Here is a 15,209-nt window from a genome sequence, read left to right on the forward strand (position 1 = left end):
GGCACACCTGTCCAACTGCTCGTTAACGCAAATTTCTAATCAGCCAATCACATGGCAGCAACTCAATGCATTTAGGCATGTAGACATGGTCAAGGTGATCTGCTGCAGTTCAAACTGAGCATCAGAATGGGGAAGAAAGGTGATTTAAGTGACTTTGAACGTGGCATGGTTGTTGGTGCCAGACGGGCTGGTCTGAGTATTTCAGAAACTGCTGATCTACTGAGATTTTCACGCACAACCATCTCTAGGGTTTACAGAGAATGGTCCGAAAAAGAGAAAATATCCAGTGAGCGGCAGTTCTGTGGGCGAAAATGCCTTGTTGATGCCAGAGGTCAGAGGAGAATGGCCAGACTGGTTCGAGCTGACAGAAAGGCAACAGTAACTCAAATAACCACTCATTACAACCGAGGTATGCAGAAGAGCATCTCTGAACGCACAACACGTCGAACCTTGAGGCAGATGGGCTACAGCAGCAGAAGACCACACCGGGTGCCACTCCTGTCAGCTAAGAACAGGAAACTGAGGCTACAATGCGCACAGGCTCACCAAAATTGGACAATAGAAGATTGGAAAAACGTTGCCTGGACTGATGAGTCTCGATTTCTGCTGCGACATTTGGATGGTAGGGTCAGAATTTGGCGTCAACAACATGAAAGCATGGATCCATCCTGCCTTGTATCAATGGTTCAGGCTGGTGGTGGTGGTGTAATGGTGTGGGGGATATTTTCTTGGCACACTTTGGGCCCCTTAGTACCAATTGAGCATCGTGTCAACGCCACAGCCTACCTGAGTATTGTTGCTGACCATGTCCATCACTTTATGACCATAGTGTTCCCATCTTCTGATGGCTACTTCCAGCAGGATAACGCGCCATGTCATAAAGCTCGAATCATCTCAGACTGGTTTCTTGAACATGACAATGAGTTCACTGTACTCAAATGGCCTCCACAGTCACCAGATCTCAATCCAATAGAGCACCTTTGGGATGTGGTGGACCGGGAGATTCGCATCATGGATGTGCAGCCGACAAATCTGCAGCAACTGCGTGATGCTATCATGTCAATATGGACCAAACGCTCTGAGGAATGTTTCCAGTACCTTGTTGAATCTATGCCACGAAGGATTAAGGCAGTTCTGGAGGCAAAAGTGGTTCCAACCCGGTACTAGCAAGGTGTACCTAATAAAGTGGCCAGTGAGTGTATATATATATATATATATATATATATATATATATATATATATATATATATATATATATATATGAGTATAAACAAGACTGAAGAAAAGACATTGTAAAGAGATAAGTGATATTGTAATATACAGTTGAGTTTGCACAAGTTGATAAAAGCTACAGCGGTTTGGTTATGCTTTTATTAGGTCAGACTTAAATATCTTTAATGATAACATGGTTCTCTTTCATCTATTAATCTCATGGCACGCATTTGTACTCTGACAAAATAACATATCATGCCATACTTGGACAGCCTGCACTAAGTGCCCTGCTGGCACAGAGCCACTGGTGGGCTTTGAGTACAAATGGTGGAACAAAATGCCCAGCAACATGGAGAGCGCCGTCTTCAGCCAAGAATACAGCGACACTGATCGTAATACTGGTGAGAGACTTCCCTGACAGATGGGACATCATATGCTACATTAGAGAGTGCATAATAACAATCAAATACAGTAGCCCTTTGTGTTGAATGATACTGTAGATGTTCTCTGATATACTAGATATATTATTGTTGTATTTTGTGCTGTGACAGCATGGGAGGTGGCAGGGGAGTACATCTACACCACCCCCGGGGATCAGGACTCAGAATACATGAGGCTCTCACTCAGTGTTCCTGGATACAGGTAGGACTGAGCAAGACAATCCTATCCATCTATCTATCAATCGATCTATCTGTCCGTCTGTCTGTTTTAAGACTTTGAGCTAAACTTCATGAAACCAAGTGTATGTCTCCAAAGGCTGCCTCTGTCCATGGCCAAAGACACTGAGAGGCGTGAACTATCTAAGATCACCTTTGTTTTTGAGACCCAGTGCACCGCTGATTGCTCACTTTACTTCATGGCGGTGAGTTAAAAATACAACAATATATGTCAATGTGCTGCACCATGTCTATGTGCCCCAGGCTATCATCACCTAATAAATAAATTCAGTTCGATATCAGCATGCATGTCTGAGGTGACTGTGTTCCTCCCCAGGGGTATAACCAGTGGAATAATGACATCGTGGAGCAGTGGAGTGGCAGTAACAGGAAACAGTCTTACACCTACTTGATCCAGAGCAACGTCACCATCACCTTTACCTGGGCCTTCCAACGCACAGTGGTGCCTTATTCCATGGTGGGAGTGAGGGACATAACCCAAATAATGCTCCTCAGCTTAGTAATGGATTTAGTTATGAGCTACACCAACAACGATAGCCTGCTATTAACCTTAAAGTAAATGTATACACCTTTGAAAAAAAGAAAGGTTTCTCATTGACTGGAACAGGAAACCAAAAGTGACCACTGACCTGAATTATAATTTAGAAGATGTTGTATTCGACAAGTGAATTCTGGAGTGAGTTGGGTGAAGTGGTGGAGAGTGTAACCAAGGGGGAGAGAGTGGTGATTGGAGCGGACTTCGATGGGGATGTTGGCGAAGGAAACAAAGGTGAAGAGGAGGTGATGGGCAGATATGGTGTCAAGGAGAGAAATGTGGGAGGACAGATGGTGGTGAATTTTAGGAAAAGGATGGAAATGGCTGTGGTAAATACATATTTCAAGAAGAGGGAGGAACACACGGTGATGTACAAACGTATAAGAGTGGAGGAAAGTGCACACAGGTGGACTATATCTTGTGTAGAAGGCGTGATCTAAAAGGGATTGGAGACTGCAAGGTGGTAACGGGAGAACGTAGCTAGGCAGCATCAGATGGTGGTATGTAGGATGATTTTGGAGACCAAGAAGAGGAAGAGAGTGAAGACAGAGCCAAGGATCAAATGGTGGAAGTTGAAGAAGGAAGACTTGTGTGGAGTTCAGGCAGGAGTTAAGACAGGCACTGGGTGGTAGTGAAGAGTTGCCAGATGGCTGGGCAACCACTGCAGAAATAGTGAGGGAGGCAGCTAGGAAGGTACTTGGTGCGTCATCAGGACAGAGGAAGGAAGAGAAGGAGACTTGGTGGTGGAATGAGGAAGTATAGCAAAGTATACAGAGGAAGTGGTTGGCAAAGAAGAAGTGGGCTAGGCAGAGAGATGAAGAAAGTAGACAGGAGTACAATGAGATGCAGCATAAAGTGAAGAGAGAGGTGGCAAAGGAAAAGGAAAAGGCATATGGTGAGTTGTATGAGAGGTTAGACACTAAGGAAGGAGAAAAGGACTTGTACCGATTGGCTAGACAGAGGGACCAAGCTGGGAAGGATGTGCAGCAGGTTAGGGTGATCAAGGATAGAGATAGAAATGTGCTGACAAGGGAGGAGAGTGTGTTGAGAAGGTGGAAGGAGTACTTTGAGGTGCTGATGAATGAAGAAAATGAGAGAGAGAGAAGGTTGGATGATGTGGGGATAGCGAATCAGGAAGTGCGGTGGATTAGCAAGGAGGAAGTGAGGGCAGCTATGAAGAGGATGAAGAGTGGAAAGGCAGTTGGTCCAGATGACATACCTGTGAAGGCATGGAGATGTTTAGGAGAGATGGCAGTGGAGTTTTTAACTAGATTGTTTAACACAATCTGGGAAAGTGAGAGGATGCCTGAGGAGTGGAGAAGAAGCATACTGGTACCGATTTTCAAGAATAAGGGTGATGTGCAGAACTGTAGCAACTACAGAGGTATAAAGTTGATCAGCCACAGCATGAAGGTATGAGAAAGAGTAATAGAAGCTAGGTTAAAAGGAGAGGTGACGATCAGCAAGCAGCTGTAGGGTTTCATGCCATGAAAGAGCACTACAGATACGACGTTTGCTTTGAGAATGTTGATGGAGAAGTATAGAGAAGGCCAGAAGGAGTTACATTGTGTCTTTTTGGATTTAGAGAAAGCATATGACAGGGTGCCGAGAGAGGAAGTGTGGTATTGTATGAGGAAGTCAGGAGTTGCGGAGAAGTATGTAGGAGTGGTGCAGGATATGTATGAGGGAAGTGTGACAGTGGTGAGGTGTGCAGTTAGAAAGACAGATGGTTCAAGGTGGAGGTGCGATTACATCAAGGATCGGCTCTGAGCCCTTTCTTGTTTGCAATGGTCATGGACAGGTTGACGGACGAGATCAAGCAGGAGTCTCCGTGGACTATGATGTTTGTGGATGACATTGTGATCTATAGCGACAGTAGGTTGCAGGTTGATGAGAGCCTGGAGAGGTGGATGTATGCATTGGAGAGAAGAGGAATGAAAGTCAGTAGGAGCAAGACGGAATACCTATGCATGAATGAGAGGGAGGACAGCGGAATGGTGAGGATGCAAGGAGTAGAGGTGACGAAGGCATATGAGTTTAAATACTTGGGGTCAACTGTACAAAGTAACGGGGAGTGCAGGAGAGAGGTGAAGAAGAGAGTGCAGGCAGGGTGGAGTGGGTGGAGAAGAGTATCAGGAGTGATTTGCGACAGAAGAGTACTAGCAAGAGTTAAAGGGAAGGTTTACAAAATGGTTGTGAGACCAGCTATGTTATATGGTTTGGAGACAGTGGCACTGACGAAAAGACAGGAGGTGTAGCTGGAGGTGGCAGAGTTGAAGATGCTAAGATTTTCTTTGGGAGTGGCGAAGATGGACAGGATAAGGAATGAGTATATTAGAGGGAAATCTCAGGTTGGACTATTTGGAGACAAAGCAAGAGAGGCAAGATTGAGATGGTTTGGACGTATGGAGGAGAGATGCTGGGTATATTGGGAGAAGGATGCTGCATATGGCGCTGCCAGGGAAGCGGAAAAGAGGAAGGCCAAAGAGGAGGTTTATGGATGTGGTGAGAGAGGACATGCAGGTGGCTGGTGTGACAGAGGAAGATGCAGAGACAGGAAGAAATGGAAACAGATGACCTTCAGTGGCGACCCCTAACGGGAGCAGCCGAAAGTAGTAGTAGTAGTAGTTGTTGTATTCGACAAGTACGTTTCTGCATATGAGGAATATGACTCAATAAGTTACTCCAATAGATCACCCGAAAGGCAACAGAAAAGTATAAAGCAGCATACATCAGGTATAAATTGACAAGAAAAAAAAGTTTTGGAACTTTGACTTTTGAAAAAAAAAACCTGTCAAACCAGAATTACTAGAAAACAATGGGTTTTAACATATGGTATGTAAAAAATAGTATCAATAATATTACATGTATTAGAGGTAGAGTACAAAATTTAAAGTGGAGCACATACATACACAGTTTTCACATGGTATCTGATCGGCCTTGATCGTGCTGACAGGAGGCTGTAGATTCCATGGACTGAAATGTATTCACAGAAATATACATACGGCTCTAGAGAATAATATACACTTGGTCCTTAAGTATATTTCTCTTGGTACTGAGCTGCACACATGGTTTCAAGGGGTAAGAACACAAAATAAACTAAGGCGTACATGAAACGGAGCCAGGGCAACGTTTAGAGTAAAAAAGTATCTGTATGAGGCATGAGCGAGAGAGAGTGAGAGAGAGAGATCGATAAGAGAGAGTGTCTTCATGTATTGATGAGGACTACAGCTCAGGGTAGGCTATTCTAGTTCCACATGTCCAGAGTAGCCTCTCACACAGAAGAGTTGTTCAGTTACTGGTTTGTAACTAGCGGTTCTATTTTTCCAGGGGAGAAAGTCCAGCGCTGATGTCGCCAAGATCTACTCCATCCATATCACAAATGTGGTTGGTGGTGTGGCCTCTAAGTGTCGCCAGTGTGCCCTGGGGTCCTCCAAGGCCGACTCTGCCTGCGTTCCCTGCCCACCTGGACACTACATGGTCAATGGAACGGGTGACTGTAGGAGCTGCCCGCCGAACTCCTTCATCAGGGCAGAGCAGCCTATAGGAGAGACTGCTTGTATTCTCTGTGGACCAAACACACATAGAAACAAGGCGAGGGAATGAATAAATCATCATTCTGATCAGGATTCATTCATCATCAAACCTGTTAATGCATGACTCAAAGCGTCTGTATCTTACCTTACACAGCCTACCAACACACTGAACATTCACATACATAAATACACTTGGCCTTTACTCTAACCGATGTTCATACTAAAAACTACTATGCATACACACACACACACACACACACACACACACACACACACACACACACACACACACACACACACACACACACACACACACACACACACACACACACAAAGTCTTGTGTCAGAATCAGAATCAGAAACACTGTCATTTCATTTCATTTCATGCACTTGTGCACATGAAATGAAATGAAACATCGTTGCCCACAGCAGTGCAACACAACAAAAACATATTCAAAAACTACAAGAACACATATATCCAAAGTAACATATATCTAAACTAAAAAAAAAATCACTGTCCAGGGGAACGAACGCTAGCCAGGATGACGGTCAGAACTGCCGGTCTGCATGGGCTAGTGTATAAGTGTATAGTGTATAGTGTCCTGTGTATAGGTGACTGCTTGACTGCTTTTCTTTCTTTGATGCACCTTTAGCTTGCTTTCCTGAAAAATGATGGATTAATTACTGTATGTCCAGTAATCCTGTGGCAGATGTCCAGTAATCCTGTGGCAGATGTCTCCAATACATATTCACACACTGTAATAGGCTCTATGTCAACCTTTCGTCTTACAGGCCCACTCAGCGTGTCTCAGCGACTGCAAGCTGGATGTGCAGACCAGTAGGGGAGAGTTCCTGCACTATGACTTTTCCCCTTTGGCAAATGTCACCAGTTTCCAGAGCAGTCCCCGCTTCACCAGCAAAGGCCTGCAATACCTCCACCATTTCAGTGTTGGTCTGTGTGGAAAAGAGGTGAGGAACTGTGTCGCCGGCTTCATCTTTTGTCAAACTCAAATCTGATTTGTACCAAAAGGTGTGGTCATAATGTCCTGTGTTTCTCTCATAGGGCAGAGAACTGGCAGCCTGCGTGGATAATGTAACAGAAAGCAGGAGGGTGGTGAGAGGTTATGCCTGCCAGTCCACTGTGGTTCCCTCAGACATCAGGGGCCAGAGTGTAGTGTCCTCGCAGCCTTCTGTCATTGGTGACACGCTCATTGGTACGGGCCGAAAGCCAGTGCATTCATCACAATCGAAGAGAGGGATATGACAGTGGCTAATTTAAGTTTATGGAACCAATAAAATATGAATATTATCACTCCCAGCACTAGCAGAGGTGCAGCCGCTGTTATCGCTATGACAAGTGTTAACTGCTGTCACTACTTTGCATGTAGTTTTCCTTCATGGGCAGAATCTGTTGTAAAGTCTGACAGGACATGGAATCATAATTGAGTGGTGACTTAGTTACAACTTTAATCTTATTGGTTTTGCATACTTGATTTGTGTGCATGAAATGTGCGTTACTACAGTATGCAATTCTGGCATAGAGAAAATACACATGCCGTTTGCTTTTCTTTTTTTTTTCCTGAAGGTGTAACGACTGATACAACCCTGAGTCACATCTCCTCCCTGGTAGAGTCGTTTCCCACTGGATCCAGCCTACCAGATGTGATATTCTATTACAGGTTACAAAAGTCAAGCTGTTTAATTAAAAAAAAACATAAAAAGGCAAAAATCAGTTTTAAACTAAAAAAAAGAAACACTTGAAGTTACATCTTTACACTCCATTATTTGTTTGCAGATCTAGTGAGACAACCCAGGCTTGTAAACAGGGTAGATCAACCACCATCCGACTGAGATGCAACCCGACAGAGACAGCCAAAGACCACATCAGTCTGCCAAGGTAGCCTACATCATGACTGACCTGAACTTTTGACCTATCAAGTCATCCAGACAACAATAAACTTTGTACTCACTTTTCAAAGGCAACAGTAGCTTGGAGGTAGAGCAGGTTATCTGGTAACTGGAAGGTTGCCGGTTCGATTTTCAGCTTCTCCTTGAAAAAATGTCGAGGTGTCCTTGAGCAAGACACCTAACTGACCCTGATGAGCTGGTTTTTACCTTGCAGGGCTGACACTGCCAGTGTCAACCATGCAATGTTATCAGTGTATGAATGTGTGTGCATGGGTGAATGTGAGGCATTCATTGACTGTAAAGTGCTTTGAATGACTGTTGCAGCTAGAAAAGCACTATATAAATGCAATCTATTTACCACTTAACACTTTGCACCCAGTTTCCATATACTGTATATCAAGGATGAACTTTGGATGCCTTAAACTGTATAATCAAGATTAACTTTGGATAAAGTGACCCCTTGGGGACAATCTTTGTAACTACACGTGTTGTATAAACTCAAAATTGCAAATTGCATTACTATTTCTCTCTTGCCTCTGGGGTGTTTTCATCCACAGCAATTGCTCTGAGGGGACGTGTGATGGATGTTCGTTTCACTTCCTGTGGGAGAGCCAGCATGCGTGTCCACTCTGCACTAAAAACCACTACAGAGAGATTGTCAGTGCATGCATCCAGGGAATTCAGGTACAGTAGTACACAGTTGTGGACACCTTAATAACTCTTTTCAAAATTCAATACGGGCTGAATGACTCTCTAATAAGAAGTTACTCTAAAAACAATTGTCTCTATTAAATTTGATGCAGAGGAGGCAAATCCAACTTTGTGTGTGTGTGTGTGTGTGTGTGTGTGTGTGTGTGTGTGTGTTTATCACCCTTATTTAATCAGGGACGGCCATTGAGAGCAAGGTCTCTTTTACAAGGACGCCCTGATTACAATACATATAAAAGCAGTAAAAGCACATGAGAGTTACAGTATACATCAACAGATTATACAACAAATAGACCAAAGACATCAACATAAGGGACAACATCAATTAAAAAAAAATGCATGCATTCAAACTGCTCTATGTCGGTCAAGAGAGATTTAAACTGATTAAAAGAGATTACCTTGCCTAATCAGTGGCGCCCCCAGAAATTTTTCATCGGGGTGGCCAAATGGGGCCACTGAAAATTTTGGGGTGGCACACCAAAACCAAAAGCCATGACTGAATTTCGGGAATTCTATGCTGCTGTTGTAGTATACTGTATAGGCTAGTTGAAAACTGTCAATATGAGAGTTAAGAAAAATATACATTATTGATTTAATGAACAGCACCTAATGTAAGATATCAGATAGAAGCATATTATGCATAATCGGAAGCATATTCTGCATATGCGACTCGTGGCTGGGGGGGGGGGGCAGCGGGGGGGCCAGGGATAGTATCAGGGTGGCCGTGGCCACCCCTGGCCACCCCTTGGGGGCGCCACTGTGCCTAATATTAAAAGCTTTTGCAGATTGTTCCACTTGAGTGAAGCGAAGTATTTAAAAGTCAGTTTCCTAATCTCAGTGTTAACATGATGATTTTCAAGGACCAAATAATCTTGGAATCTAGTCCAGTGTGAAAATGAACTATAGTTAAACTTAAATGTAAGATGTTTAGGCAGTTTGCCAAGAAGTGCTTTGTAAATAAATAGAATGCAGTACCATTCCATGCCAACGACTGCCAACCACCTTTCTCATACAGTATACAACAATGTGTTTGAAAGCCATCCCCAGCTATGAACCTAAGGGTGGAATGATAGACTGTATTGAGAGGTTTAAGAGTACAGGCAGGAAAGTGCATATACAGTGCATCCAGAAAATATTCACACCCCTTCACTTTCCCCACATTTTGTTATGTTACAGCCTTATTCCAAAATGGATTAAATTCCTTTTTTTCTCATCAGTCTACACACAATACCCCCATAATGACAAAGTGAAGAAGGCTTTGTAGAAATTTTTGCAAATTTATTAAAAATAAAAAACGGAAATATTCCATGTACATAAGTATTCACACCCTTTGCTGTGACACTCAAAATTGAGCTCAGGTTCATCCCATTTCCATTGATCATCCTTGAGATGTTTCTACATCTTGATTGGAGTCCACCTGTAGTAAATTCAATTGATCGGACATGATTTGGAAAGGCACACACCTGTCTATATAAGGTCCCACTGTTGACAGTGCACGTCAGAGCAGAAACCAAGCCATGAAGTCAAAGGAATTGTCTGTGGACCTCCGAGACAGGATTGTATCGAGGCAAAGATCTGGGGAAGGGTACAAAAAAATGTCTACAGCTTTGAAGGTCCCGAAGAGCACAGTGGTCTCCATCATTCGTAAATGGAAGAAGTTTGGATCCACCAGGACTCTTCCTAGAGCTGGCCGCCCAGCCAAACTGAGCAATCGGGAGAGAAGGGCCTTGGTCAGGGAGGTGACCAAGAACCCAATGGTCACTCTGACAGAACTCCAGCGTTCCTCTGTGGAGATGGGCGAACCTTCCAGAAGGACAACCATCTCTGCAGCACTCTACCAATCAGGCCTTTATGGTAGAGTGGCCAGACGGAAGCCTCTGCTCAGTAAAAGGCACATGACAGCCCGCTTGGAGTTTGCCAGAAAGCACCTAAAGGACTCTCAGACCATGAGAAACAAGATTCTCTGGTCTGATGAAACCAAGATTGAACTCTTTGGCCTGAATGCCAAACGTCACGTCTTGAAGAAACCAGGCACCTCTCATCACCTTGCTAATACCATCCCTACAGTGAAGCATGGTGGTGGCAGCATCATGCTATGGGGATGTTTTTCAGTGGCAGGAACTGGGAGACTAGTCAGGATCAAGGGAAAGATGAATGGAGCAAAGTACAGAGAGATCCTTGATGAAAACCTGCTCCAGAGCGCTCAGGACCTCAGACTGGAGCGAAGGTTTACCTTTCAACACGACAACGACCCTAACCACACAGCCAAGACAACGAAGGAGTGGTTTCAGGACAAGTCTGTGAATGTCCTTGAGTGGCCCAGCCAGAGCCCAGACTTGAACCCCATTGAACATCTCTGGAAAGACCTGAAATAGCTGTGCAGCGACACTCCCCATCTAACCTTACAGAGCTCGAGAGGAACTGCAGAGAAGAATGGGAGAAACACCCAAATATAGTAGGTGTGCCAAGCTTGTAGATTCATACCCAAGAAGACTTGAGGCTGTAATCGCTGCCAAGGGTGCCTCAACCAAGTACTGAGTAAAGGGTGTGAATACTTATGTACATGCAATATTTCAGTTTTTTATTTTTAATAAATTTGCAAAAATTTCTACAAAAGCTTTTTCACTTTGTCATTATGGGGTATTGTATGTAGATTGATGAGAAAAAAAGAGAATTTAATCCATTTTGGAATAAGGCTGTAACATAACAAAATGTGGGGAAAGTGAAGGGGTGTGAATACTTTCCGGATGCACTGTATATTGCATCACTGTAGTCCATAACAGATAAAAAGGTTGACTGAACAATTTCCTTACTGTAATTCTGGGTAATGCATGTCTTATTTCCATAAAAGAATGCCAGGTTTACTTTTACGGACTTAGTCAGTTCATTAATATGTTTTTTGAAGCAAAGCTTGTCATCAAACCAGAAACCAAGGTATTTATAAGAGGATACTCTTTTAATTGGTGTCCCATTAAGAGTATAATATTCACTTCAGTGGAACTGGTAGTCCATTTTCTAGAATACAGCATGCATTTTGTTGATCGGCGTTTTTTTTTTTAGATCATTTAGTTTGCTGAACCACCTGAGCAACAGAGAGCGCTGTTGTTTAGATAATAGCATTGTTTGCATAAAGATGAATTGTATAGTTTCTAACTTTTTCACCTAATTCATTTATAAAAGTTGTGAATATAAGTGGTCCTAAAATAGTACCCTGTGGCACACCTTTATTAACACATAAAGCTGGACCAATAGCAACCAGCCGCAACAGCTTGTGTTCTACTACTAAGATAATTTGCAAACCAATTACAAGACTTTTTATCAAATCCAATAAGTTCCAGGCATTTCAAAAGAGTTTGATGGTCAACGGGATCGAAAGCCTTAGATAAATCAATAAAAATGGTGACACAATCCTGCTTATCTAATGCACTAGTAACATCATTCAAGACTTTCGATGCTGCCATCACAGTACTATGTCCAGTTCTAAATTAGATTGATAAGAGTTAAAAATGGAGTGTTGAGAAAAACATGTTCTCACTTGATCATTTACCAGTTTCTCTAACACTTTAGCTATACATGATAGTTTAGAAATTGGTCAATAGTTACTTAGCTCATTGGACTGACCCCCTTTATGCAGAGGTAGGACGTATGCTGTCTTGCAAAAATCAGGGCTGCTTTCTTTTACCTTATTCAGATTTAAAATATAAGTTAAGTAATCATCTGAAAGGGGTGCTGCTAATAGTAAAAGCTGTGACTCTAACCGATCAGCCCCAGTGGATTTTTTTGGATTAATAGAACAAAGAGCATGAAACAGTAATGCAAACAGTAAGTAAAGGCCTTCAATTAAAAGGTCCAAGTGCCTATATCATTTGCCCAGCAAGGTACATCATCAGAGACAGAGGAAGGAATCCAACTGTTTCAAATAAATAACCTGATGCAATAAAATGTTCATTGAATGCATCACATATTTTCTCCCCCTCTAAGATAGTGGTAGAACCTTGAACAATTTCATTGGGTAAGGATGTAATAGGATTATCTGATAATGATTTAACAGTTTTCCAAAAAAAATTGCTGGGTTTCTTTTACTTTCAGATAGTGCAGAAACATAAAATGATGATTTGGCATTTCAAATTACAGTGAGATACTGTTGACAAAAATACTGCCATTCAGAGGATGATTTAGTTGTTTGCGCTTTGCACCAGGCGACAATCCCCGACATGTAACATTTCAGCAATTTCCAACCAAAGCCAAGGATTGTCCCTATTTTTAACTCTCAATTTCTCAAGAGGTGCCAGCTTGTCTGCAATGGAATTAAATGTCCTCATAAAATAATCTAAGGCGAAGTTTGAATCAGGAATTGCCATGGTAGATCCAATATCACTGTAGAACATATCAAAGAAAAATGCTTGTTCAAGGAAGTTCTTAAAATTCCTTTTGACAGTGATATGTGGTTTGGATCTCTGAAATTTCATGTCGCAGATACATGCTATTGGACAGTGGTCGGATAGATTGGATAGGGTGATGATAATGATAATTAATAATAATAATAATAATGGATTGCATTTATATAGCTCTTTTCTAGACACCCAAAGCGCTTTACATTCAAGGGGGTAACTCACTTCAACCACCACCAATGTGTCGCACCCACCTGGGTGATGCACGGCAGCAATTTTGTGCCAGAACACTCACCACACACCACATATCAGCTTGAGGTAGAGAGGGAGGAATCATTGAGCCAATTACATGGGGGGATGATTACGTGGCCAGATAGAGAGAGAATTGGGAATTTTGCCAGGACACCCGTGAACCCCCTACTCTTTGTGATAAGTGCCATGGGATCTTTAATGACCAGTGAGTCAGGACCTCGGTTTAACGTCTCATCCAAAGGACAGATAGGGTGAACGATAAAACCCAAGAACCAGTACCTTTCCAATATTATTTTTTTCACGGACAAACACTGACTCTGTGTGTGTGTGTGTGTGTGTGTGTGTGTGTGTGTGTGTGTGTGTGTGTGTGCACGTGCGTGTGTGTATTTCAGAAAACTACCTATGTATGGCACCAGCCCTTGCAGTGCTATGGTGGGGTGTCCTTACCAGCACAAAAAGTCAGTGCCTGCGTGACGCTGGATTTCTGGCTTAAGTTTGGCGTCTCAACAGGAATGGTTGCTGCTGTGCTGCTAATTAGTATCAGCTGCTATTTCTGGAAGAAGACACGCAAGTAAGATTATCACTCTTTTTCTGTATCAATCTATACTTCCACTTTCTGTAATTGTTGATTTTTATATCTATGATATTGTTTGACATCATAATGAGTTTATATTTACAGTATTGATAATGATAATTGCAATATAATAATGATGATGATGATGTTTATCACTTTCTTGTATCGTTCCTTTTTAAATCAAATGACAGTTTTTGTACTACAGCTTTCACTCTATTTTAAGGTTGTTATAATGAATAACTGAAACGGTGACTTAATCAAATTATGACAAACAATACAAAAACAACAACAACTAGAGAACATGAAAAACCTAGATCTAAAGAACTTCAGTATATGTTCATAATTCTACCTAAAATTGATATTATGGTCAGTACCTGTATCTACATCTGTGACATTTAAGTGAATGAAGAAAACACTGCTCTTATCAGAGTCCCGAAGGATGTAACTAAGAGCATATCCTTTTGTCTCAGGCTACAGTATAAGTACTCCAAACTGATGATGAGCTCTGGTGATAAAGAGTGTGAGCTCCATGCAGCAGACAGCTGTGCAATCATGGAAGGAGAGGATGCAGAGGATGACCTCATCTATCTTACCAAGAAATCCTTCTTCACCAAAATCAAGTCCTTCTCAAGAGAGGTGGGTAACCTGCACCACAAAAAAAAAGAAAAAAAACGAAAAAGAAAAAAAGCTGCCACTGAAAAGTGTGTCAAAGCCTATATCGATGCTTAACATTATCATCAATGCTTTACAGAGGACATCAGATGGCTTTGACTCAGTTCCGCTAAAGTCATCATCTTCAGGCCTGCCAAGAGATGAAGATGACTTAGATGACTCTTAAATCAAAGGAGAGGAAGACGCAGAGGGAAACACGATATGAATGGAAGAAACATTAATGCATCTGTAATGGATGTCTCAGAATGGTCAACGAAATCCTTATTTTTAATTGATTAAAAGTAAGGAATAAATAAACAGGAATTTAATTATTACAAATGCAACCCAAGAGGTAAAGAAGAGGTAAAGGGTTCAGTGAGGAATTCTTAAAAGTATGTCAAGAGGATGGATCTTGGAATTGTTATCGTTTGCAATATTTTAGGTCACAACAATACATACTAGCCTCCATAAGGGAGGACCTTTTAAGGCCAGGATGCCTTCTAAGATAATTTTTGACTCAAACAATAAATTTTGCTGTTTGTTTTAATGTCCAGATATTGCTTTTTTTTTGTAGATGTGAAAACCTGTTTCACTGAACTGCGAGTAATGTCTTTGTTATAACTTGTGCTTCACACAAGAACTGACAGCCTATTCTACTGCACCAAAGTTTAAGGTTTAATTGTAACGTTCTTTTAAATAAAGACATTTGCTGAAATGTTTTAACATTTTGATTTTTTTTCTCTCACCGAGATATTCTGGCATCGT

The 15,209-nt window shown here is 42.0% G+C and overlaps 1 protein-coding gene across 1 annotated transcript in view; it reads left to right on the forward strand.

The window, feature by feature from the left end:
* elapor1 (endosome-lysosome associated apoptosis and autophagy regulator 1) overlaps positions 1–15,150 on the forward strand; it is a 24,886-nt gene extending 9,736 nt beyond the window's left edge. The window contains exons 10-22 of the mRNA XM_056273986.1: positions 1,485–1,613; positions 1,764–1,854; positions 1,969–2,074; positions 2,206–2,346; positions 5,755–6,018; positions 6,753–6,929; positions 7,024–7,174; positions 7,546–7,639; positions 7,756–7,857; positions 8,426–8,552; positions 13,612–13,790; positions 14,264–14,429; positions 14,545–15,150. Coding sequence (XP_056129961.1) covers positions 1,485–1,613; positions 1,764–1,854; positions 1,969–2,074; positions 2,206–2,346; positions 5,755–6,018; positions 6,753–6,929; positions 7,024–7,174; positions 7,546–7,639; positions 7,756–7,857; positions 8,426–8,552; positions 13,612–13,790; positions 14,264–14,429; positions 14,545–14,631 — 1,814 coding nt within the window. The 3' untranslated portion in view covers positions 14,632–15,150. The remainder of the gene's footprint in view (positions 1–1,484; positions 1,614–1,763; positions 1,855–1,968; positions 2,075–2,205; positions 2,347–5,754; positions 6,019–6,752; positions 6,930–7,023; positions 7,175–7,545; positions 7,640–7,755; positions 7,858–8,425; positions 8,553–13,611; positions 13,791–14,263; positions 14,430–14,544) is intronic.
* Positions 15,151–15,209: the final 59 nt, after the last annotated feature.

This window comes from Lampris incognitus, chromosome 2 (genome assembly GCF_029633865.1).
Source record: "Lampris incognitus isolate fLamInc1 chromosome 2, fLamInc1.hap2, whole genome shotgun sequence".
Taxonomy (NCBI): Eukaryota; Metazoa; Chordata; class Actinopteri; order Lampriformes; family Lampridae; genus Lampris; species Lampris incognitus.